We start from the raw sequence: 26,609 nt of genomic DNA, 5'->3' as shown, positions 1-26,609 counted from the left end.
CGAACTGTTTATTAAGATAATTATATGAATAATCACTATTCAGGCAAGTGCAGTGGCGTAGCGTGACTCATTGGGAGGCACTCCAAAAGCACAAATATTTAACTTAAGGTTAATATTATTAAATTAAATATTTAATTTTATAGGCAATTTTTGGTCTATAACATTTGAAGTTTTACCCTTTCTCTGATCAACGCACTTATAATATAATGTGGCCATTTTCACTTTGTGCGCGACACAAAAAGAAGTCATAACAGACAAAAGTGAAGACATGCGCAATTTGGCCAGGAAATCTTGAATTCGTATCAGAAAGTGGCCTGTTGCTAGGATTTGTAAACTGATGTTTAGGATAGTTGTTTATAGCCTATAAACTTTGCTACATTTGAACTTTTAAAATTTGTAAACTTTCTTTTAAATTTAAACTTTGCTGTGTGCTTGAGTCATACTTGGTTGGTACAAACCTCACTCATCCCATAAAAACAAAGTCTCGATCTGCTTCTACTACTTCCTGCACAAAACCAAGCTGTGCACATGGTTTACTCGACTTGTATTGATAGTCTCAAAGCAGTCCTAACAACTATTCAAAAAACAACAATTCTTTTTGGTAAGAAATAACCAAGTCTCGCGGCATTAAGTCGCAGACCGCTCATTGGTTGCTATTAGGTCCGAATTATCTTCTCAAAGACCTTGCGTGGGTATCATCAACCCGACCATATCTGCTGCGCATCATCAACCCGACCATATCTGCTGCGCATCATCAACCCGACCATATCTGCTGCGTATCATCAACCCGACCATATCTGCTGCGTATCATCAACCCGACCATATCTGCTGCGCATCATCAACCCGACCATATCTGCTGCGCATCATCAACCCGACCATATCTGCTGCGCATCATCAACCCGACCATATCTGCTGCGCATCATCAACCCGACCATATCTGCTGCGCATCATCAACCCGACCATATCTGCTGCGTATCATCAACCCGACCATATCTGCTGCGCATCATCAACCTGACCATATCTGCTGCGTATCATCAACCCGACCATATCTGCTGCGCATCATCAACCCGACCATATCTGCTGCGCATCATCAACCCGACCATATCTGCTGCGTATCATCAACCCGACCATATCTGCTGCGTATCATCAACCCGACCATATCTGCTGCGTATCAACCCGACCATATCTGCTGCGTATCATCAACCCGACCATACCTGCTGCGCATCATCAACCCGACCATATCTGCTGTGTCGTTGGAGAAACTACGACAAATGATTGGTCTGTTTTATTAATCGACAAACTAAAAGGGGGGACAATGAAATAAAAACTTCCAATTAGGATTGAATTGTTCGTGAGTGGTTATCGCATTATGGATATGGAACGGCGAAACAAAGCTTCCACAAACGTACATCTGGCAACGCGAAGAAGCCGTGAAGCAAGTCACGTAATTCTTCGTCACGTTTGGTCGGCGTGACATTTTCCGATGACGGCTCCTGTCCGGTGTGGATCTGCGTCACATGATCGCGCTTGATGGAGCAAGAAATGCGGTGAATTTTAAAAGCTGGAATTTGACTTGATATGAAAAACTAGAGGAAGCAACAGATCCACAAGCTAAAACGTAAAATGGACAACGAGAAGTTGTATAATAGGGTGGCTCGTTTTTGAACTTTTTTTTTAAATTCTCTCGGGGTAGTGGGGAAATCGTGCCAATGAGTGAGAAAACGCTCATGACAAAATTTGAGATTCGTAAAAAATTGTCTTCAGCCTCCACATGGGGCCCAAACATCGAAAAATGGGGTTAAAAACGCATTTTTTTTCAAAAATATTTTTAGTTTGGGTAGATACAATATTGTTTAGATATATCTAATTAGCCTAAGAAAAAATATTGGAGTCATTTGAACTATTCCTTCAGCTTCCTCACAGCTTCTGAAAATTTCCATTTTGCTGAAAATTTCGCATTTTTGTTTGTGGTTACATGATACATAATTGCGTTAGACGTTTTGCCAGCTATAAAACGTCATTGTATTTCTCTTTATAGACCTGCCCTGAGCTGTTGCGTCATTTTTTAATGAAATTGGGTTAACTTGGTAGGAAAAAGTGACGTCTTTTATTTGAATTTACGTCACTGACGAAGTTTGTAGTTATGTAACCACAAACAAAAATGCGAAATTTTCAGCAAAATGAAAATTTTCAGAAGCTGTGAGGAAGCTGAAGGAATAGTTCAAATGACTTCAATTTTTTTTTTTAGGTTATTTAGATATATCTAAATATTGTATCTACCCAAACTAAAAATATTTTTGAAAAAAATCGCGTTTTTGACCCCATTTTTCGATTTTTGGGCCCCATGAGGAGGCTGAAGACAATTTTTTACGAATCTCAAATTTTGTCATGATTGTTTTCTCACTCATTGGCACGATTTCCCTACTACCCCGAGAGAATTTTAATAAAAAGTTCAAAAACGAGCCACCCTATTGTATAATAATGTACCCAAGTTAGAACCAGAGATTTTAAGAAGAAATGGATGTCCAACTCAGCGTTCTGTCCAAGAACCGAGCGTGTCAAAGTTTTAACAAACATTTCACGTATGAAAACTTGCAAATGTAAAGCCCAAACGTATGTGATAGCTCACCAAGGTTTAAATCAAAACTTCAACTTTACAGTAACAATCCGTTGCTTGGTATAACGTGTTCTGTAGATACCGCCACAAATCCATGTGCACCTGTAGAGAACAGTAGCACATTGCTGATGTTCACAGATAACAGCGACGCTACAGTAAATACTTTGTCTGCACATCATCAAAGAGAATCTCCTATTAGATGACAAAATACAACACTGGAGAAAGTGACAGCGTACAATATAAGGCCACACAAATAAGATTTTTATCCAACCCAACTTCGTCTTGAGGTTTAAAAGAGGTTCGTAGTAAACCCAGGCAGCAAAATCCATCATTTTACATTGATTCAGACGCAAATCATGGCCACCTGAAGATGCGGCCTGATTTGTCACATTTTGCAGATTTTGACTACAGCTTTTGCTGGTGTTTGACTGACATTTTCTGAGATTTTTTTTACTTTTTGCTGTCTCCTAAAGATATGAAAGCTTTTTGTTGGCTTGGGGAAGCAGTAGCAAATGAGAAAAAGTAAGTTGAAAAACGCTGAATCAGACTGTTATTGAAAAATTAACAGTCTGACTAAAATCTTCGAAATCAAATTGTCTTTGTTTTTTAACATCTGAGGATGTTAAAACCTATTGTGTCATCTGGGGAACACAGTAAAGAAGGAGAAAAAGTATAAGTTTTAGAAAAATGTATTTAAACATTTGCCCAAAGTAGGCAAAATCTGGAAATTTCTGCAAAATGTGACAAATTAGGCCGTATCTATAGGTAGCCATGCGCGAATCAATGTAAAAATGATGGATTTTACAACATTTCATTCAAACACAGAATGCGTTGCCTGGTGCTGGGACTATGGCAAAAGTTTATTCTGTGTTTGAGTTTTGTTGGCTGGGCGATACCAGGCAGGAACCGCATGTTGGCCTGAAATCGCTGGTTCAACTCCCGACCAAACTTTTTAGTGTTAAACATTTTAGAATAAAGGACATTTCTCTACCAACATTTTTTCTTCTAACTACAGCAACAACATTTACTATGCAGTTCTACAAATGGTACTCGGGTCGTACAAACAAGCACCACGGTCGACATGGTACAAACGTGAAAATAAATGAAAATTAGTCAAGTTGAAGAACACAACATTCGAAAGTATAAAAAGTCGTGTGCAAAAACAACGCCTTGAGAATACACATATAAAAGTAGGTGCAGGATTTCAGCTGCTCCTTGTTTTAAGCAACATAACGAAACGAACATCTAAAACTTCCACGCCTACTTAACTGAGACCGTTTTTAAAAAAGTGCAAAAGGGTTGCTAAATTAGAATGTCTAAGTTTGTCCTCTCAATCAAGGTTGTGAAGCCAGAAGATACTGACTAGTAAGTGACACTTTCATTATGTCATTGCTGTGAACAAACACCAGAGGGCGCAATCACAATTTCTTCTACGAGACAAGAAAGTCAGGCATCCATGAATTGAAAATTCATCCACCCGATAAATTTCACTACATTCTTTTACATTGATCCAATGTCGATAGACAAACATTAATGACAAAAAAGTTTAAGTTGAAAACAGAGAAACAAATCAAATCATCTCCACACAAAGGTGAACTGCCAGTCCAACGCATATCAGTGAAACATGCAGAGAAGGACGTGAACTGGGCTAGTTTTATGAAGGAAAGTTCTACGTCCTAAAACATTAACAGTAAATTCTACATGTTAACCATTTATCGAAAGCACACTGCATCTAAAACGAAATCATTTTTACTTTATTGTGAAACAAGGCAATATGGTTGCCTACTGTGTTTTAAACTATGTAGAACTTCACATCTGTACTGACATCGCAGCGCTGTCAGCTCCAATATTGTAGCAAATAAGATACCGCACTACAGCACCACACAAATAGCAAGCGTCTTTGCAACGTCACATAACAGTATTTGAGCATTATACCAATACACAGTGTTTTCTAAACAAGAAACTTTGAACAAACACAAGAATATATTGCACAATGGGTGCCGGGCAAGATGGTAGCCCCTGGTACACAGTTTGTCATTTCATAATCATTGGATCTAAGTAAAGAACGTTCTGCCCAACTAAGTTGTAGAAACCGCACGTTGTGGTTGCTCCAACGACGCCAATTCCTCTGTTGGAGTAGAAGTTTTTCTAACCAGATTGAAGGTTCTGTTTCAAACAAAGTTGTACTGTAAGAGATGATAAAATGTAACAGTGATGCATCTCAATGTGTGGAATGTAAGAATGTAAATTGCTAATATGAATTCATTTTAATATAAAAACTATAAGAATTAATTTCTACAGAAATAAATTTGACTCGGGTGATTGCTTCGATAAGAAACAGAGGCATCGCTTCAGTTTTGAACGATAGAGCAGCAAAGGAGATGCGCTTAAAGTTCATTCAATTGGCACCTCGCTTAATCCAACAATTTTCAACCTTCACATTTGACATGGTATACTACTCTACACGACTTAGTCCTCACCCAAGTTGCTAAATAAGAACTTGCTTTTTCCTCCTGGCTTGGGAAGTGTTGATACTTTGTGACGGGGGCCCTGTGCAGAAAAATAGTCACAAATAGCGAAATAATATGGCAACAAGAAACCACTTATGTGGAGGTTGAACGCGGGTGTTTTCGAAGCGAGGTAAAATCAAGAATCGTATGAATCAACAATTGATCAGCCGTCATTGTTACTGAGATTGACAGAGTGAAGTTTCCGATAGTCGTTGAAATGTTGCTGCCGGGGAATTCTTCCATCCAATAGGTGCCGCTGAATGGAGAGCAGTCCTGAAACGCGCTGCTCAAGCTCACACACCGAGAGTCGAACTAGCGCCGAGTGATCTTCAGTCGGGCGCTAAACCACTGAGCTAACGGGTCCCAGTCAAAGCAAGACAATGTGCTGATAATAAGAAAACAATCTAATAGTTTTTTTTTTCTGTACAGTCTAAACTGTACAGTCTAAAAGTAAAGTTCTGTACAGTCTAAACCTTCAAAACATTTGGCTAGGCTAACTCGCACAACAATATTTCAATAAAAGTTATAATTTATGTTGTGTAAACCGGTTTATAAGTGGTCCGGTAAATAAGTTATTTCCCACGCAACCACAAAAGTTAAATTATCTGTGCCAAACCACTTTTTTTAGGTAAAATGTAACTCGAATCGGATTTTTGAGAAAGTGTTGGGGAGTCGAAGTCCCCCCAGCAACTAGGATAATCACAGTAAAAATTGCTTCCTCTTAGTAGAAATCTGTTTAAAGAGGCCCTGAAACGTGGCAATGAGGTTATTCTTCCAAAAGCTTAAGGTCCACCTTCAACACACAGAAGGTCCGGATTCGGACCGTTGAGTAGCCCTGTTGAGTAGCCCTGGTTTAGACTGTAGAAAAAAAACTATTAATTTGTTTTCTTAGTGATTGCTTCTGTATTAGGCAGATCGCCCATTTGAGGAAGCGTCTTAGTACCAGATCCTTTTCCAGTTAGTTTTTCCACTTTTGATTTTGTACTGATAATAATCATTAATTGACGAGATTCTATCGTAATATCAATGTTCAACTTTGACATAGAAACTTGTAGCAAGCCAATTTGCAACAGGTAGTTGCTTGCAAACTATGCGCTGCACAAAGTCTAGAGAGGACGATGGTTGTAATCTCCATTATCTCAGATATTCAATAGCAACCGCTTGAAGTTGTAACTCTTACCCCATGACGCCTGTGGAGGGCCGGGCTGCTCGTCAGGAGAAGCGGATTGAAAATTGTTGATCCCAAGATGGATGCTTCGACCTGGAGGAGACAACGTGGAGACAAAAATAAGAAAAAACATTCACAATAAAAAAATATATTTGATGAAAAACATCAACTCACTATCACTCATTGAAATTTAATATCGATTTAATTTACTACGTTCACTTTAAGTCTACATCATATGTTCCCTTTCAGCGTTATGCCAGCACATCGGAGAATAGTGTGGTTTCTTGTAACCACGCATTTGAACGCGTATCAGTATTTACCGCCAAAAGTAAAGATGTGTGTAACTTGTATCTAAGCTGAGTGGACAACGTATCGCCCTCACGGGACGACGTCCACTGCATGATGGCACCTAAGCTCTACAACAAAAGAGATGGTGAGACTAAGTGGAAGTGATTGGACGAGTTAGCGGTTCAATCCACTGCGGAATCACCGAAATGAAATCTCAGGCGAGGCTTTGTTGGGCAGACGTGTTTGAAATTGTCTTGAAACAAGAGGTCACCAACCTGTAATCCCGACTAGACCGGCCACATTGTCCGGACTACTGGGAGGATGCTGATGATGGGCAACGCTGGGTGCTCCTGATGAAGACAGAAGTCCAATTCCTGCTCCAACAGGATTACCGGATTTAAGTCCGGGAATACCAATAGAGTTCCCTTGCGCTCCAAATACGAAGTTGGAAGGTGTAACCGACGTGGCCCGCTTGGGTACTGGGTTATCCGCCTGGTCAACATTTATGTGTTTTATAATCATGTCCGTTTTGTAATTATGAAAAAACTAAAATCAAAACCAATATAAACTTCTAATGCGTCTACAAAAATACAAGACTTTCTTTCAAACGCTAAACATCTTAAATTACATTATATTCAAGTTCAAGTTACTAGGCTCTTAAAGAAAACTGTTTAGCGCCCCAGACCTTACCCGGAATGTATGGGTGGTGTTAGGCCGTGAGATTCCATCCAGCCCCTTCCCCATTCCTTTATCATCCTCGATGGCACTGGAAATTCTCGTATAGGCCGTCTTCAATCTCTGTAGCAAAAGATGTCAGTTTTTTCATATTCATTGAACTTGAGCAACTAAATTAATACATTAATCACTAACCACCAGTTCGAAAAAATCAACCAGTTAGTTGTCAAACACATCTTCACGATGCAAACAGGGAGGGTTGGTGGCTTCCGCTAAGTAAAAATAGTCTGCAAAGTTGCGAGGTTTGTGACTTTCTTGCGAAATTAGCTAGTTTTGTTTAAGAAAATTCAGATAATATGAAACCAAGGAAGTTTCCAGAAATATTTAATAAAACCACCATTTAACGTTGGCAGAGAAAACTTTTTTCTCTCTACTTATAGGCAGAGAAAAAAGTTTTCTCTGCCTATAAAACGTTGAATGGTAGTTTTATTAAATATTTTGTTCAAGAGTTGTGGAAAAAAAACAAACAGCTGTGTACAAACTATTCCATGAAAATAAACGGAAATTGTCTATATTCTATACCCTTTCCACATTTTCGGGAGTCAACTTCAAAAATAGGGAATCACTTTAGGATATCACTAAAGTATCATCACTATCATATTGATTCAAATTTAGGTCACGAGATGTTGCTAGTTATCTCCCATCAAGCATGGAGAAGGAAACGAAAGCGATTTTTGTCGAAACATTGTTTCTCACCGTTTTCTTGAAATCAGAGAGCGTGTTCTCCGGCAAAGACTCGAGGCTGGAATTAATTGGAGGAAGTCGTGAGTTCACCCATAACGACCCGCTGCCAGTGCTAGGGTTGGGTGCTGTTGGGGGAGGTTGAAAGCTATGTGGGGGGGAGTTGATACGTAACCCACTGTAGGAAACAGGGGGCTCTATATGCCCGGGAACCAACTTTGTCGCCTTCACATTTAACCCATCGAAGTCCACATTGGGGGTTTTTGCTCTAAAAATTACATTAAATTATATTATTTAAAAATTGATGCAAAGTATACGATGCGATACCAACTCTACTCGTTAAATCTGGCTGCGGATAAAATTTTCAATATTTTCCTTTATCTTATCGGTAGTTCCAAGAAAAGTCATCAAAAGATCACAGCTTCATGACTTGCAAGATCATAAAATCTCAATGAGCTCTTAATCACTATGGAAACCCATTTCGATATTGCAAAGAAGGAAGACAAGTGCACTAGAGAGCAATAACTGCTGCGAAGACGACAGGATATATAGATGTATTCATGAGAAGTTTCATAAAAAGTCTTCAATAATTTGATGAATTATTTGACTGAATTCCAGCTACATAACCACGATTAGTAATAACGCCACCTCATGGCCTTAAACTCGACTCGACAACTAAAAATAGTCAACGTCAACATCAATTCTTAGTGTCGGTAAAGGACGATACAGAGCAATCAAGCTAGAAACATAGACATTCTTACCTGTCCAAAGGCATCAGTCTAGCTAACCGCCCACCCCGGCTTTTTCTGGTGGCACTCTGTTGTCTGGGTAGGAAGTCCCGAGATGTAAAAGGTCGATTGGAGGTTGTTAGGGGGCTAGATGTACCCCCTATTCCAATGGCTGAAAGGTGATGATTTATTGACCCAAGTTGGTTGTTGGAAGCGTTAAGATTGGAACCATTTATAAAGTGACTGGACGAAGGCCTGCCACTCAACCTAGCATCAGGGAGGGGACCAGGCGACATGTCTTCATTGCTGTGGAAAAATATAATGTTCAATAAAAAAAATTTAGAACATCAGCAACAACACAAAAATTTAACTTGGCATCCTTCGGTGCACAGCCGAAATAAGTTTGAGTTTATCTTTTTGATAGAAAAACTTCAACTACTGTATGACATGTGCAAGCGGAAAATTCACATGGTCAAACTGACTCAGCTTTTCAACGTCTCCGAGAAGACAGATGACTTGCCAATGACAAAGCCATTCAGAGACCAAACCATAACCCTATGGATGACGTCAATTATACAAACAACTTACGGTATGCTACGCGGTTGAATGATTTTCTGACTAATCTTCATGACGTCATTCAAGGAGTTGATGTCGCCAGTGTTTTGATAAGGAGCAGTGGATAGTCGACCCTGATGTCAAGAAATAATTTATCAAGACAATATTTCAAAACTATTTTTGTGCATTTTAGCGACATTTTGCCGACGCCTTTCATTAAATTTCGCACTGTATGTTTTCCACAAGTTTACGGTAATTTTACTTTAAAACGTTTTCAATCATAAATTTAACACGACCAAGGAAACAGTTTAACTGTTTTTTTAAGCTCATAGTCATGTGATCCAATGAATACTTTGGTTTTAATCATCAAAGTAATTCTTAAACTGTACATCGCAACGTACTGGTGCGTCGTTTGAAATTTCAAAGGACATCGCATAAAGGTTTGTTTTCCCATAAAAAAAATAATTAATGAGGTAAATCTTTTAATAAGGCTAGTCTTCAAATTATCTTTTGAGACAGCAGATTGTTGACCAATCCTTAACTTAGAAATTATGCGAACGTTAGTCAGCAGTCTATTACCACTCAAAGTTTTGCCATAACTGTGATTAGGCCTACAACGAAACATTGATTACAAATGAATGAAGGGAAAAATTATTTGTAACGGTGGCAAAAATTATATTAATTTTTTATTAAATTTATAGAAAAACATTAAATGAGCATAAAGATTACAGATCTTTGATCCTGTGTGCCAACATATAGCTCATAACATAACTTCGTCAAAGTCAATCGACATAAGTGCGTCGCTAGTTCAGCAAATTCTTCTAAGTGTGTCGCTTCGAGACTTATGAAACATTTGATTCCATCTATAGGAGAGGCGATACACCAAAATTTCAGATAATTTTTTTTAAGGACCGCTTCAAAGGCACCAAAATGGATCTGCCAAGACAAAAAGGTTGAGAACCACTGCTCTAAAGATACAAGGCAATGCTAGATGTCCCAAAATACCGTAGCGGTAAATCTATCCCAGCACAAGACCATAACTGGATACCGACTAATTTGCAATTCATCATTGATGGATTTTTGGCTCGTAAACCTCGAATACGTTACAAGTGAGCTCATTGGCGAATCAAAAAATATGAACAAGACAATTCACTCTTGTCCGTGACGTTGTAAGCACGTAACCCACCGAAGAAAACGGCATGTGGCGCCCTCCAATGGCTGATTGATCCAAATAGCTTCCTCTAGACGGAGGTAGACCTGCCGAGTCTGGATATAGAAATCTTGGGTTTATAGACAGCGGGGGCATCATCAGAGCAGCCCCAGGATGCAGGCCACCTACCATGTCCATGGTAATGCCTGGCCTGGGATACTCCAGATCATCATCGTCTGTAACAAATGTACACATTCATGTGTAAGCAACCTTTGTGAAACTGATGCACAACTGCACATCAGTTAAGCGCTCAAAGCGACAATATTAATCCTTAGCATAGAGAGCAGTCAATTTTAATAATCAATAAAAACAACATTAACATCATTGTAGTATTGCTTTTCATTGCTTTCTAACAACCGAAGTACGTTTTACTATTTTGGTTCAGTGAGAACTTTTGGGTCACTCTTTGAAAACTGTGCCAAAGTTTATCAACATCTTTTTTTATCTTAGCTTAAAAAAGTAAGCTAAAAAAACGGTTGCCATAAAAGTCAACCCATAAGGAATCACAAAGAAACATAAACTGTACCAAAGTGTTCGAATGGATAGTAAGTGTGGTGAAGCATCTGTTGACTTCTGGGGTCAACCGCACCGGCTCCGTTATCAAGAATGTGCTTGCCATCTGCCATGTTGCTACCAACTGCAGCTTGTGTGTTCTTCTCGTATTGCCAGGTCAGATTTTGAACAAGTAACTGAAAAGAAAAAGTAACGCAGTTATACAGCAACGCAAAAAATGGTTCAGATATCTCACTGACAGGGATTGTTAACAAATTTATAGAGAAAGAAGCAAATTAATAAAGTCTTACTTTGAGCAGTGAAGTCGACTTGGCCTTGGCTGGTCCAGACAGACATCCGACCACCTGTGACCATACTGTATCGAACACATGGTGAAGCACAGCATCCCGGACACATGCATTTGGTGTGATAGGAGGAAAGCCAAGACGGCGACGGCGAGGAACGTAATATTTTCTGCTGTGCTCTTCTTCATCCCTGCAATATTAAGTCGGAGTGATGACGAAATAATGCCTTTCATAACAATCCTATCAATTCCTTTGCTGTGTTCTACATATCGTAATTCACAAATCTTACAAAACAAAAAACACGTAAATAAATATTACAGTCCATCCCTATAATCGACTAAAATTTGCCAGAAGATTTAAATTTTTCTTAAACAAGGTCTGTTTACAAGTTGAATAGTAGTCTAGGCTTCATATACTATCATATCAAGCATAGTATCCTCTTAGGTTAGGTTATTTACAATCAATATTAGGCAACCTTCCTCAAAAGACAAGCTAAGCACAATCAATCAAAATTTTGTTTTATATACTGTTTCAACAGAAAAAAGTGAAGATTTCAGAACACATGGAGACACTAACATTTCTCTGATGTCATATGCAAGGTATTCCTCCACGTTCCCATCTACAGCAAACACTTCTTCAAACAAATGAGAATAATTTTCAGCATCGGATGCTTTCCCTCCTTCTTGTTCATGAGGAAACTGTTGAGATGGAACACGTGAAGGAGACATTGAGGTTCCTTTCACCTCCAAGCTGCAAGTTCAAAGAATCCATTCAGATAAGTGTGTGCAGTGCAGCGTAAAACTAAAAGTACTAGCATGCGCCAATTATCTATTTATATGAAGAATTGGCATATAATCTGGTATGAAGTTTATTGTAATGCTGTAACTACAAGCAAAGCTTTTCAATACAGTGAAGTGTAAAATAATGTTAAGTAACATGATAGTTTGTGCTTGTTTAAAATTGATTCAGGTTCAATTATTGGGCACATCTGACGCATCATCGCAACTGCGCACAGCTAAAACATCATGCGCAACTTACACATCATCGGAAGTAATTGCTGGAACAGAAGATTGTCCTTCGCCGCGAGAACCAATCATCTGATAACCTTCATCACGCGTGGGAAATATCTGGTTTAAAAAAGTGGTTCAGATTTCTATTGCAAAGATGGAGAGTTCTTCACATCAACAAGTAGCCAGAGCCCAGAAGATTATTTGTTATGAGAATATCAGAGCATATCAGAAAATATTTCAACCAGACATACATATATTTTAATATTTATTTTATTTATTTATTTGCATCAGACTCAAGATGGTCCATATTCGATGCCGCTGACTCGGAAATGTTCCGCTTCGGTGCAAACGTCATCAAAACTTCCGTTTCGGTGCTGCTTCTGTTAGTTTAGAGATAGTGCAGGTACCAAGTCGGCCGAGCCATTCCCTTTAATTGCCCATTTATTTTCACACATGCTTTTTCGTAATGCTTGTTGCATTTATGCTCGTTGCTCATTAGTTCGTACTTTTGAAACGTGTGCTGCCTGACTTAATACTGGAAAAATATTGGAAATACAGAATGAAAATCTCTTTGAAACTTTGAAGTTAATATAATATTGGTGTGATGCTGCAACATTCCAATTGCAACATTGAATGTCAGAATCAAGGTCTGACAGAATCTGACAACATTGAATGCAACATTCCCTTGATTTTGACAACTGACACGATTCAACCTTGAGCAACCAAAACTTTTAGTTTTGAATATTTTATCTTCGGACTGACAAAGCCTTGATGGGTTATTCCTGGTAGTTTCGCATATTTGTAGAGGCTTTTGACGCAGGGCCAAATTGGCAGAGTGAAGTTTGCAACTGTGGAAATGTTGTGGCCAGGTAATTATTCTATCCACTAATTGATGAATGAAGAACAGTCCTGAAATGCGTAGCTCAAGTGCACACGCCAAGAGTCGAACCAGCGCCGCGTAATCTTGAGTCGGGCGCTTAACCACTGAGCTAACAGGGCTGACATTACTAACTAACATTGCTAACTAAAAAAACTGTCTCTGTATCCCAAGATGTGCTTGGTGGATCAGCGATCTATCAGCTTTAGCTATAATATAAACCTTAAACTTAGGCTTCTGGTTAACGAAAACAAATCAGTGGTATTTGGCACTGAAGCGAGGTGTCCATCTGAAGAAAAATATTGAAAATAGAGCACGGTTGTAGTTCATCAAATAGTTCATTGTTAATGAAGTGGGTCGGGTTTAAAAAATATCGTTGTTTAGAAAATGTCTTACTGCTTACTTACAAAAAAATAACTACCAATTAATGGGTAAACACTGAACAATGAGGGAATAAAGGTTTCAAAACAGTGAATATCACAAAAAAAATTCAAACCTGTTTTCCCAGTATGCGAAGATGAGGGAAGGCAGCCATCCATTCGCGGCATTCATGCTGCAGAGACGTGCTTCCTGATAAAACACCTTCAAACAACATTTTTTCAATTTCCTGAAACCTTTTTCTGACATTCCTGCTAGCTTGGAGGTCGAATTCCTACAAAAAATGGAAAAAACTTGATGTAAAATGTTATGATATTTCATAAGTCAAACTTTACATGTGCAGTGGTGTATCCTCGTAACCACAGCACTTACCGTAACCTTTTTCATATCAGGAAATTCAATTGTGCAGGTTCAAACCTAAAGGTGACTGACATGACGGCTACTCTTACAAAGTTTAATTTATTTTTATGCACGACTCACAAACATAACTTACATCATCACCCCAAGAATATACTGAGCTCCGTTCCGTTGTGTTGCCTGTGGTAAAACTATTTCCGGCCGACCAATAATGCGTTTCATCTAATGAAAGGTTAATAAGTTGAACAGAGACAAACAAGTTTCTCGAAATCCATTGCGTTTGCATAAAGACTAAAAGTTTTCAAGCAAATGCAACTAAAAGTTTTCAAGCGTATGCAATTAGTTTGAAAACATTATATAGAGCATTGTTTGGTGTTGATCAGAATCTGTTTTTCACGGGAGCAAGTCCTTTAGACGCAGACAGTTAGGCGCCGGTCAAATAGGCACGCACACTGTGGCGTCTGGATATTTAGGTGCGGAGCACGGTGGCGCCCGTTCATTTAGGTGCTATTCATACTAAAGTCTGCAGATTGTATCAGCTTGGCAGGTAGGGCAATGCTTTTTACACAAAATGTTATATTGAACAGAAAAATATGTCATGGCTTCCGTAAGTGAAGCTGCTTAAACCGTCAATGCTTTTCACACAAAATGTTATGTTGAACAAAAAACTATGTCATGGCTTCCGTGAGTAAAGCTGCTTAAACCGGCAATGCTTTTCACACAAAATGTAATATTGAACAGAAAAATATATTGTATTTGAATGTGCGTGTTCGGAATTTATTTGTTGTTAGTCCAGGTTTGCGTTGGCAAAAGCTTTATCAATAAATTATTCAAGTTTCCGAACATGACTGAGTTCACTTTTAGTGAGTCAAATAATAACTACACTGCACATCAGTCAAAAATATACCGTAGCCTATATTCAAGCGGGTGGTAGGCTTGAGTGAAAAGTAACTTAGTTTTTCCGTCAAAACCCCGACTAGGTTCAATAACGAGCAAAATCGCACCATTATGCTTGCAACTTGTAGCTAGGGTTCATGTGCCTCATAGAAATGTATTCATGTAGTAGAGCCATAGGCGCCGACTTTTATTTTTGCACGGGGTGGCGGATAGCACAATATGGCAACCTAAAAACTTTCAAACTGCATGTTTTTGTTTTTTACTAAGCGTGTTTCGTAGATGCAATTGTCTTTCACACCTGATTTGTAGTTCGATTATTTACAAAGCCACTTTACAACAAAGCACAGGAAGTATGTCTTGAATTTTATTGTTACGTTGTCGCTCTGACACTTAACATTTGGCAAAAGTATTTTTGCGAACGGCAGCTCTGTCAATCCAACTGTTAATCAACTGGTCAAGTTGTAACCGTTAAGCTTCAGCTTGATAAACATTTAAAATTAGGATGTGGTTCTATCGCTGTTGCGTCATGGTAGATCACAAGTAGGTTTTTATGCGCCTGAGTGCACTTCTAAACGATCGCTCCGCCTCGCAGGTGGTGGAAGGCAACGATAAGTATATTTTCACAATGCAGACCACGTTTGGAAGCATTAATGATCTTGTTTCATTGCTTGCAAATAGATCAAACAGTTGCGACAGTTGAACGCTTTTTCGGTGGCATCTTTAAGCTGAATAAAACTGGAATGTCGGGGAAAACTTTTACTGGACGACTTTTTGTAATTTTTTCTATAATGTAACAAGCAACTCCTAACTTATGTCAGACCAATAAATTCCCTCCTCAAACTTTTACAGGACAACTTTTCGTAATTTTTTCTATGATGTAACAAGCAACTCCTATGTAAGGCCAATAAATTCCCGCCTCACAATTTGTCACGCATTGACATGCAATATTACATTATTACTGCATAAAGTAGATAACAAAGTAGAAATTAAAGCAAGAAGTAGATGACAGTACACTCCAATTGAAATCGGAAAATAATTCAAAATGCAAAATTTTGACGAATTGAAAAAGGTTGCTTTCATTATTGGGAATTGGCAGGGGGTGTAGCTTTCCTCGAATAGAATCATGTAAACGTGTAAATTTGCAGAACGTTAAAACTGCTACTTTACTAGGTGCACTTTTTAAATAAAACTCAAAAAGTTTCAAAAATTGCATTTTTTTAATAAAATTTGAAAATAAATATTCATTTAGGGGGTGGAGGATGGAGCTATAAATCATCGACATAATTTTATTTCCAAGTATTTTATAGCTGGCATAATTTATAGCGATATTATGAGCAGTTTAAAAAATTTCAAAAAAAGATTTTTGAGGGAGGCAATGGAAAGATCGTATTTTATTGATTAATAAATCCCATTGTAAACCTAACAATTGTAACAATGACTTATGACAAGTAACAAATAAAACGATCGCAACAACAACAAGGAAAAAATCGTAGCCACGTGTTGCGTAATCTTAACGTAGCTGTAGCTTGCTTGATGTTACGCGAGTATCATGCTTGTGACAAAAACAATCATTTTCTTTGCAATACTGTATTGGTTCACCTCTTGCTTTACGTTGACTTGAAGCGAAAACAAATGATCAAAAAAAGATTTAAACGTCCGTTCAAATTACATTTATTTGCAGTAAGTAATGTAACCTAAGCGGGGTGGCTGCCACCCCGCCACAGCGGTTACGGGGTGGCGTGGCCACCCCGTAACCCCGTAAGTCGGCGCCAGTGAGTAGAGCGTTGTCTCATACGTACTCGCCACACGACCAATCAATCCCGAGTAGAAGTAATTGCGAAAGATAACAGGTTAAGTAAGGTTCCACCTGGCTGCAACCTGTGTTCAGGATGAATGGCAAATGTCCTGTGGAGATGTGCTAATATCAAGAGTAGTAGAGCGCTGTCTCGCACCTCATCTCCACACGCGCATTAACAAAACAACATATTTTTCTGTTCAATATAACATTTTGTGTGAAAAGCATTGCCCTACCTGCCAAGCTGATACAATCTGCTTGGCACTAAGACTTTACTAGGTATAAGACTTTAAGGGTTGAATGTAGAAACTAAACTTAAGCTGTCCTTAGCCATAAGAACTACTTAAGTACTAATCATGTCTTAAAACTGTATGCAGAAACTAAACTTTTGACTAAGCAATACTTAAGTTCTTATCAAAATGTTCAAAAGTTAAGACTGCTACTGACCAGTCTTAAGTTGTACTGACCAGTCTTAAGACTCGAAACCAATGAAATAAACGGTCTCTTGTTAGGAGACAGTGGGTATGCATGTAAGCATTACATAATGACGCCAGTGCTGAACCCAGCTAACGATAGGGAACGAAGGTACAACAGGAGTCACATTAACACAAGTGTTCGAATCGAACAGTTATTTGGTGTCCTGAAACAACGCTTCAGGTGTCTTCGCGTTCCACTGCGGACACATTTCAGCAACTTCTCGGTAATAATAATAGCAGTATTCTGTCTGCACAATTATGCAGTTAAACGTGGACAACCACTTCCAGAAGATGTTGTTGAACAAGATGACCACAATCAAGGACCAGAAGTAGATGATGCTGCTCCTTTATCTTCCTCAGCAACAAGCTTACAAGGACGTGCGGTTCGCTTGCAGTTAATAAACCAATACTTCCAATAAACCAATACTTTCAGTTAATAGACCCTTGGTAAGAGTTTATGCGACTATGCATGCTTGAAAAAACTCAGATTCATGGTAATAAAAAACTGGTATCAGGGAATTGAAGTGGTTTATTATCATCGTTACCTTTAGAGGTTACAATGATGGTTCAGCAAAGTTGACCACATTTAATAATGAGGCATATAAATTCACTGCAGGGGGTAACTACAATTTGCAAAAATGCACAAGTATTGTAGACTTCAGTTATGTAAATACAAGAGGAAAATACTTCAAGGCAGTAAATTTTAGCGCGCTAATCAAATTGGGGGGGGGCCTCGGAATCGCGTAAATCAAAGTGGGGGGCGGGCTCTGAGCAACTGCCCAACTTGCCCATTCTTATATCCACCACTGCAAACGGCTGTCGCTCCCAGTGACAAGTGTGTAATTTGCAGTACTATGTCAAAACTGGATCGCTTAATACATTATTTTTAATTCTTGTTATTAGAAAGGGTTATTACAGCATAAAAATGACCAGAATTAGAAGTTTCGTATGCGCAGGTGCTGCTTTGCAAGTCTTGTGTCGGTGATATATCAGCGACGACGTAAGAAATTCTTACGCAATGCGTCACGTACGTAGACTTAAGTCATTGACTGAAAACTTAAACAGAACTTAACTAAGAAGAGATTAAGAATACTTTCTGCAACAGGAAATCGACCAGGACTTAAACAATGCTTAGCTAAGTTTTTCTTAGCGTTAAGCAGTTCTTTAGTTAAGTTTAGTTTCTACATTCAACCCTTAGACTTTACACTAAGACTTTACTAGGAATAGCACCTAATTGAACGGGCGCCACAGTGCTCCGCACCTAAATATCCAGACGCCACAGTGTGCACGCCTATTTGACCGGCGCCTAACTGTCTGCGCCTAAAAGACGTGGACCCTATTCCACCATGCTCAGGTTGTTTTTCTTTCACGGCTTATTTTCCATATACTTTCTTATGCTGTTAAAGCGATAAACACTATACACTAACATAACTTCATTTTTCAAATACCAAAGCGTGGTCATATGGACATGTACATAAATAGGAGACAAACACTTTCAGACCCAATTTATTGGTTGGTTTTGAATCTTAATCCTCGGACTGACGAAGCCTTGATTGGTTATTCGTGGTGGTTTCGCATACTTGTAAAGGCTCTTGACGCAGGGCCGGTTACCGAGATTGGCAGAGTGAAGTTTTCCGCTTGTTGAAGTGATGTTGCCAGGAAATTAGTCCATTCACTAAGTGCCGCTGAATGGAGAGCAGTCCTGAAATGCGTTGCTCAAATGCACACCCCGAGAGTTGAACTTGCGCCGCATGATCTAGAGCCGGGCGCAAAACCACTAAGCTTAACAGGGCGGATTCTGATTCAGCCACAAGTAATAATGGAATTGCCAAAGTGTTGGCAGTAAAAAATATTGTTTAAGGTTTGTTTGATAATAAGCTACAAATCTACAATGTGTCGTTTGTGCACAGCAATAACTCAATGAAACCTTCAGATCTAAAAAACACTTGGCCAAAAAAAATTTTTGAAAGAAAATAAATTGAATTAAAAGCTGTTGTAAAACAGATGTAAACACTTCATTTAAATATAAAACCTTTAAATGCATTCTATGAAGCAGCACCTCAAAAACCACACTGTTGGTAAGCCTATATTGTTAGTGAAAGAATGTTTGTAAACTTGTAAAATCAGGATTAGACTTGTCAATGCCAGTTTGACCAGCGGTACGCCGAATGGCATTAAGACTGCTGCCAGTATGCTGTGAGTAGCACTGCCTTAATTGAAAGCAGCTAATACCTGAATTGGTGACGGTTTCATCACTATGGGATGTGCTGTGAGGAGAGGTTGATCTTCTTCCTTGAGATCCCCCAACTACTGTTGATTCATCATCATCATCAGAGTTCTATAAATTCATTGAAGATAGGTGTTCAACTGTTCATTTAGATGTTGTTGTTTAATTGTAAGACTTTATTCAATACACGTTCCTCTAATTTTATTATTGCCTGCACTTAGAGACTTTGGTAAAAACAAAAAGTGAGCACACCTCATAATTTCTGTGCTGTTTTATATCTAACTATTACCTAATACCAATAAGATACAGACAAAACCGGACAATCGCATAGCAATTTTACCATGTTAATTTATTTATTTTATGAACAAGCTATACAATTACCGTACCGTATTTACTGTATTTAGATCTTTATTTACTATTAGATTCTATTTGAATAAGGACCTTCTGATGATCCTCCTTTTAGAGTGAAACAGGCTGTCAAGGGTTTAGAGACTAATAACTATATTTGATTTAGATCATTATTTAAATATTATTTGAAAAACGTTTTACTACTTTATTATAATATAAATTTATTATTCACAAACTCAATTTATATTGCTGAAACACTCAGCAATATTTTGAAAAAAAAAACGTTGAGTATTAATATCAAAATAGTGTTTGTAACAAACAGGAGATAGAGTCGGACTTATGAGAGTAGAAACAATGTATGAGACAAATCCAAAACTGATTCTTCAAAACAACTTGTAAAGTAGGTGATAGATGTGCAGTTGTGCACAGTCATAACAATAACAAGCCGTCGTTTTCAAAATGCAATAAGTAGTAATAGTTTTGCTTTAAAAATACACCTACCAGATCCAGAGAAGGTCGCAAGGGAGAATAATAATATGTATCTTTGGAAAGTTCAGGCACTTCATTGATAGCCTCTACTCTGGGGTGATCAACCAAACTTCCTCTTGATATACCTCGTCTATTAGAAAATAAAAATAGTATATTATAAGGTTTAAAGTACCTCACTTGAAAGGATTCAATGACAATCAAGTTGACACTTTGTAGTCACTGGTCAGACAACATCTCACTTAAGATGCAACCAGCACCTAACCTCCCTTTCCACAAGGAGACCACTGCCACCTGATGGCCGGCCAGTTGTCCTGAGGCAAATCTGAATTTCAGACTAAAATTATGGAAGCCTTAAGAACCAAACGTAATAATGCGCCTCTCAACCAGTATGGTAGTTATTCGGGGTCCACGTCTTTTAGGCGCAGACAGTTAGGCGCCGGTCAAATAGGCGCGCATACTGTGGCGTCTGGATATTTAGGTGCGGAGCACTGTGGCACCCGTTCATTTAGGTGCTATTTTTAGTAAAGTCTGCAGATTGCATCAGCTCAGCTTTGGCAAAACCTAGTCGGGGTTTTGACGGAAAACTAAGTTACTCTTCACTCAAGCCTACCACCCGCTTGAATATAGAGTTATAGGCTACGGTATAGTTTTTACTGATGTTTAGTGTAGTTATTATTTGACTTATATAACTAAAAGTGAACTCAGTCATGGTCGGAAACTTGAATAATTTATTGATAAATTTCGCCGACGCAAACCTGGACTAACAACAAATAAATGCCGAACACGCCCATTAAAACAACAACATATTTTTCTGTTCAATATAACATTTTGTGTAAAAATCATTGCCGGTTTAAGCAGCTTCACTCACCGAAGCCATGACATATATTTCTGTTCAATACAACATTTTGAGTGAAAAGTATTGCCAGATAAAGCAGCTTCACTCAGTAAAGCTGTGATTAACAAATAAATGCACGCGCATTAACAAAACAACATATTTTTCTGTTCAATATAACATTTTATGTGAAAAGCATTGCCCTGCCTGCCAAGCTGATACAATCTGCAGACTTTACTAGGAATAGCACCTAAATGACCGGGCGCCACACACAGTGCTCCGCACCTAAATATCCAGACGCCTTAGTGTGCGCGCCTATTTGACCAGCGCCTAACTGTCTGCGCCTAAAAGACTTGCTCCCGTTATTCGCCTGTGGATCATCGTTCCTTCATTGTGTGTTTTAATTGCTTGTCACATGCCTGTATTTTACACCTCATGTGATCTGTTTCCCGCCGTATAATTTGCTCATTATCATTCTTGTATCACTTGTTCAGGTTGTGCTTTTCCGTTCGGAGTGTTGTTACAGTTATAGTGCATAATCAGATTTATCTTATAATTTTCATTTTATGTATTTTGCGGATTTAAGTAATTCATGATGAGGACACACATACATGTCGAAAACGTTCGAGTTGATTTTTTTTAAATTATGTTATCTCTGCGTAATAAAACATGTTAAACCCGCTAAGGTCACTTTGTTTTGTTTGTCTGTGGTTCAACAAAGCAAACTCTGTACCAAAGTTATATCAATTGATCTGAACTGTGCAATTAACCCAACTGTGTTGTGCATCTATAGTTTAGCAATATATAACTGAAATGTAAACCTTCGAATTCTTATGGATCTATAATAATTATTGATTACTAACTTTATACACCAAAGTAACATTAGCACTTTGATTAATAAGATCTTAATATAGAAAGAGTTCCTTCTGGTTATGAGCAATAGACTGAGCATTCACTGATAAAGCGAGCTTAGAGCAGTTTTCACCTAGCCGTGAAACTTCTGATTAACTTCTAATTTACAAGGCTACTACAAATTTTAATATTCAACTCACATTTCCAACATACTGGATGGTTGACGTCGAAATCGACCAGCCATGAGTAAAAGATATGATCTTCAAATTGAATTCATACAGTTGAAGCCAAAAATCCAATGTAACTCCTTCATAGCAGAAAATCAAAACAAAAGTTGTACAGATCATCAACCAACATGTCAATGTTATCTCAATTTGTTTAATAGTTTATATTATACAATAAATAAAAAATGACTTAATTTTTTAATCAATGTCTAAAAACAGATACGATATATAGCATCAGGCCTCCAAGCTCCTTTATTTTTTCGGTGACCAAGCTTGGCTTACCAGTGCTTTTTTCCGCAACTTCTACAGCTGGAAGAGCCACAAGAAAGATGTCAGAGAACCGCATGCGGCTCGCAAAACGCAGTTTGCCTACCGTTACACTAGACCAGTGGTTCTTAACCTTTACTAACCTGCCGAACCTTCACGCTAATCTGCAAGCTTTCGTTGAACTCCAAATTTTAGCTGAGTCACAAAAACAAAAATCTACCACATTTAATAGTAATTTAATACATTACTGTATCAATGAGTGTTTTTCTGAGACCAATAGTGAAATTCGAGGCTTTGTCTTGGAAAGAGCAATTCTTATGTTATTTTTGCATGCAAGCCGGTTTTTGTTTTTTGCTTTAACATCCACCAGAATAGAAAACGCATGCTCACATAAATAAGTGGCTAAGAATGGCATGAGAACTTCAAGGGCAACTTTTGTAATAAGAGGATAGCTTTCCATTTGTTTGCACCAGAGTTGGATCAATTGTAATTGGTAATTGTAATTGATGTAATTAATTACAATTTTTCATGTAATTGTAATGTAATTGAGACATTTTCATTGTGTGTAATTGTAATTTGCTAAAATTTTGGCTCAATTACACTTTCAATTACATTTAGTAGTGTTCCGCCTCAGCTACCACCTTATACAGAGAGTTGTAGCACAGAGGAAGAAAATCCTTCAAAAAAGCCAAACCTGTTTAACTTTATGGCAGAAGGTTTAAAAAAGAAAAGACCAAGAAACTCAGAAAGTGAAGTAGATAGCTATTTGGGGAAAGAAATTTTGCATTTTGATGAAGACCCATTAATGTATTGGAAGAAATCAGAAGAATTTCCCACGCTTGCTTCTTTAGCCAAGGATTATTTGGGACTAACAGCAACATCAGCCCCGTCAGAAAGAGTATTTTCAATTGCGGGTAACTTTTACACGGCAAAAAGAAACTTACTGAGGCTAGAAACTTTTCGCAGCCTAATGTTCATCAAATGCAATTGAAACGTTTTTGAGCAAGTGAAAATGTAAATACGAACCAAACTGTTATAATTTGTAATTACTTAATAAAATGTTTTGTTTACGAGTAATTGTAATTATTAAATGATTTTTAAACACGTGGCCGTTGGCTTGACTGTAGTGTGTATGTGTAGTCGATGCCATGCCAAAAGGCATCCCTTCATTGAAATTGTAATTGTAATTTGACATTTTTAGCACTGAGTAATTGTAATAATAATAATAATAATGTATTCTGGTCCAGTACACATGGTACTACAGAGAAAAACATTAACATACTCGCAAATAACAATTGATAAGAAAACATACGGTATATAAATAAGTAAAAATAAGAAATTTTTGAAGAGAAAACAAAAATCTCAAGGAACAAAATGTAATTGAAACATCCAAGGGAGTAATTGTAATTGAACTAAATTAATGTAATTGATCCAACTCTGGTTTGCACCAAAACGTTTGAAGATTTAATGTGTTGAAGTTTCTTTTTTGCACCTCGCTTTCTTGAAGCTTGATAATGTCATCCCAGTATGGACTGTTTATATCTGCTGTTGTAGTATCGTAAGCAAATGGATGACGTATCCATGCTGGATATTGCATTTGTTCAGGAAAGTAATTTTGAAATGAATTTTGCAACTTCTGCAAGTGCTCAGTAATACTGGCTTAAGCCTCTGAACTTCTGCAACTTTGCCATTAATTGCCATACTGGAACTACTTGCTACCTTGTCCAGACGTGGAAAGTTAGCGAAATTGCTATTTTCCAATCGCTGCCACCACAACTGCAATTTCCTCTGAAAAGCGCTCATTTGCTCTTCAGCTTCAGCTTAAATTTTTACCACCTCCTTGCATGTGGTAATTCAGCTGATTGAGGGCACCAAAGATGTCAGCCAAATAAGACAAAGTAAGGATAAAACTTGAGTTCTCAAAATGTTTGGAATGCCGATGGTTGTGACTTTTTAAGAACTCCAATAATTCTGTAGGCAAAGCAAAAACCCGATTCATCACTTCCCCCTCGATAGCCATCGTACTTCAATGTGGTAGAGTGAATTGTGACTGTTTCTTCACACAGCTGCATAAAAATTCGATGATTCAAAGCCGTTCCACCGTTTCAACAACCGTAATTGACCGTTTTAACAACAATTTTTGTTTTCAACAACATTTCTGTTTTACATGCAGATGGCATCATTATATCACACGTCAAACACACAGATGTTTATTTACCATCACGTAAGCCGCAATCAAGTTTTGAATGGACTATATTTCCAAAAATATTCACTGATATACCATTCAGTAGGCCGTGTGTTAATGTTTCAGAGGACTTCGCGCCAAACCCCTGAAATAGCTTCGTTGAACCCAGGGATATCTATAACTACGGGATTGGAAACTCTGTGGAACTGAAAACCATTTTATACACCAGTAGGGTCACTTTTCTTTGTGCGCTGCTGTGATAAGTAATCACATAAATTGACCTCAAAGGGCAGCAAGTATTAGGCTAAACGAACAACCAAAAGTGTAACAATCAATTCACCTGCTGTAAATTGTAAAGTCTACGCTTGCCTGGTTTGTTTATTTGTTTGTATTCCATTAGTGCAGTCATGTTGTATTTTGTTTGCTGCTTAAAAAATTTCCAGAATGACTATTGGTTTTAGTTCTGATGACATCGTAAACGGATTAGTTTCGTACTAGATTGGTCTGTGAACAAGTTGATGATACAACAGCATATTTCACTGATTGCTGAACACTCCTCGTTTACTTCTGATCCGATTTGCAGCACGCAAAATGCTAAAGAACAAGAGTAGGCGGTTTTTGGACTCGTTGTATTCATTCATTTTTTGGATTCATCGTTTTTTTTCTAGCAGCGTAAATGTACTTTTATAATCAATTAAGTTTTACTGTGAGTGTACATTTTGTATTATTATTGTAAAATCGAATTTTGTGTATCTTTTAGTCGGTATTTTGTTTTGTTAATCTCTCTGTAATCGTAGTATGTGATGACCCTACTGATGTATAGCACTGGATAGAGTTTCCAATCCCGTAGTTATAGATATCCCTGGTTGAACCCCAGGGGTTCGATCGAACCCTGGTTAAGAACCACTGCACTAGACGTTGCAGTTTAAGAACCAGCTTTTAGACTACAAACATGGCCCTGACTTGTTGATTACACACAGCACAGTAGCACACAACAGACCAACAATGCAGATAGACAAAAAATCATATTAAATGCAACGTAATATGAGAGCATCTATATAGGCTACTCGCTCTGTGAAATTCCGGCCTGGGGAGTGAGGATTTGAATGCAACGCAGGAAAAACAGAGAGCCTGTAAGACCACCCGGATTCCAGAGCCAATTACTTATAAAAAGACGTGTGCAGTGCTCGCAGTCGCAGTCGCAAGAGCTACAAGCTAAACGCATCAAGGTGTATTCTCACGACCATCAGCACTCAAGATAATGCACTATGGCCGATATTAACAGCAAGTGTCTATTTATAAAAATCTAAAAATATCAGTTTAAGCTATATGAGCCAATAAAGCTGCTGCCTGAATATATGCTATTGTTTTTATTTTTGTTTGTAACTTCTTTTTTTTATTTCCTTTTCCATCTTAAATTTTTCTGAAGGTGTTGCGATCGAATCGTGCCAAATTTATCTTAACCTAATAACTTATATATTTCGGCCACAAACACAATCGATCAATCATTTTATTTTTGCAGTGGCTATTTGACCGGCTCCGGTCTTTGAATCTGAAACACTATTTGACCGGTCATGACGTCGTTACATAAGTACTTTTTTCTTTTTCTCTTTCAAAGCAAAAGACGTGAAGCGCCGATATAAAGTTCTAAATTCAACACGTTTTCTGCAACTCAGTCCGTGGCGCATACGTTGCGTCTCGGGTTGCCATTCTAGAGGGGATGAGTTCGATAACATCCGGAAGCATTGACTTTTTTTTCATTTTTTTTTTTATCTAAACTTTACTTCTTATCGGAAAAACTAAACTTCTTAGACCAATTATCACGATCGGAAAATTACCCAGAGAAATTCTCAAATTCCAGCAAATTAAAAAAACTCTAACTTTATTACTCACATTTGAAAAGACATAAAAAAATGGGCTGTAGGCTACTCAAATTAAAAATTGACCACAAAAATGCGCTTCGGTTCAAAGTTTAGATAAATAAAAATGAAAAAAAAGTCAATGCTTCCGGATAGTATCGAACTCATCCCCTCTAGAATGGCAACCCGAGACGCAACGTATGCGCCACGGACTGAGTTGCAGAAAACGTGTTGAATTTAGAACTTT

At 38.0% G+C, this 26,609-nt stretch overlaps 1 protein-coding gene across 1 annotated transcript; it reads right to left on the bottom strand.

Moving 5' to 3' along the window:
• Positions 1 to 1,289: 1,289 nt before the first annotated feature.
• LOC145782980 (uncharacterized) lies at positions 1,290 to 22,132 on the bottom strand. The gene is made up of 20 exons (XM_082594738.1): positions 22,028 to 22,132; positions 20,150 to 20,273; positions 19,312 to 19,417; positions 14,048 to 14,133; positions 13,673 to 13,828; positions 12,328 to 12,416; positions 11,866 to 12,039; positions 11,296 to 11,479; positions 11,019 to 11,181; positions 10,469 to 10,668; positions 9,316 to 9,416; positions 8,761 to 9,033; positions 8,015 to 8,267; positions 7,274 to 7,381; positions 6,859 to 7,075; positions 6,308 to 6,388; positions 5,098 to 5,167; positions 4,716 to 4,783; positions 2,630 to 2,719; positions 1,290 to 1,508 (listed from the first exon to the last, which is right to left on the bottom strand). Exons 1-17 carry the CDS (start codon positions 22,069 to 22,071, stop codon positions 5,106 to 5,108), a joined length of 2,421 nt encoding a protein of 806 aa, XP_082450864.1. The 5' UTR covers positions 22,072 to 22,132; the 3' UTR covers positions 1,290 to 1,508; positions 2,630 to 2,719; positions 4,716 to 4,783; positions 5,098 to 5,105.
• Between the last annotated feature and the right edge of the window lie 4,477 nt (positions 22,133 to 26,609).

The sequence above is a fragment of the Aplidium turbinatum genome, chromosome 14 (assembly GCF_918807975.1).
Source record: "Aplidium turbinatum chromosome 14, kaAplTurb1.1, whole genome shotgun sequence".
Classification (NCBI taxonomy): Eukaryota; Metazoa; Chordata; class Ascidiacea; order Aplousobranchia; family Polyclinidae; genus Aplidium; species Aplidium turbinatum.
This window is presented reverse-complemented; position numbering and strand designations above follow the sequence as displayed.

Excerpts from the sequence above, each read along its gene's own strand:
- LOC145782980 (XM_082594738.1), bottom strand. The coding sequence starts at position 22,071 with ATGGCTGGTCGATTTCGACGTCAACCATCCAGTATGTTGGAAAT. Across the intron at positions 20,274-22,027 it reads CCATCCAGTATGTTGGAAAT|ACGAGGTATATCAAGAGGAA; the intron begins GTGAGTTGAATA and ends ATTTTCTAATAG. Across the intron at positions 9,417-10,468 it reads GCCACATGCCGTTTTCTTCG|GGTCGACTATCCACTGCTCC; the intron begins GTGGGTTACGTG and ends TCTTGACATCAG.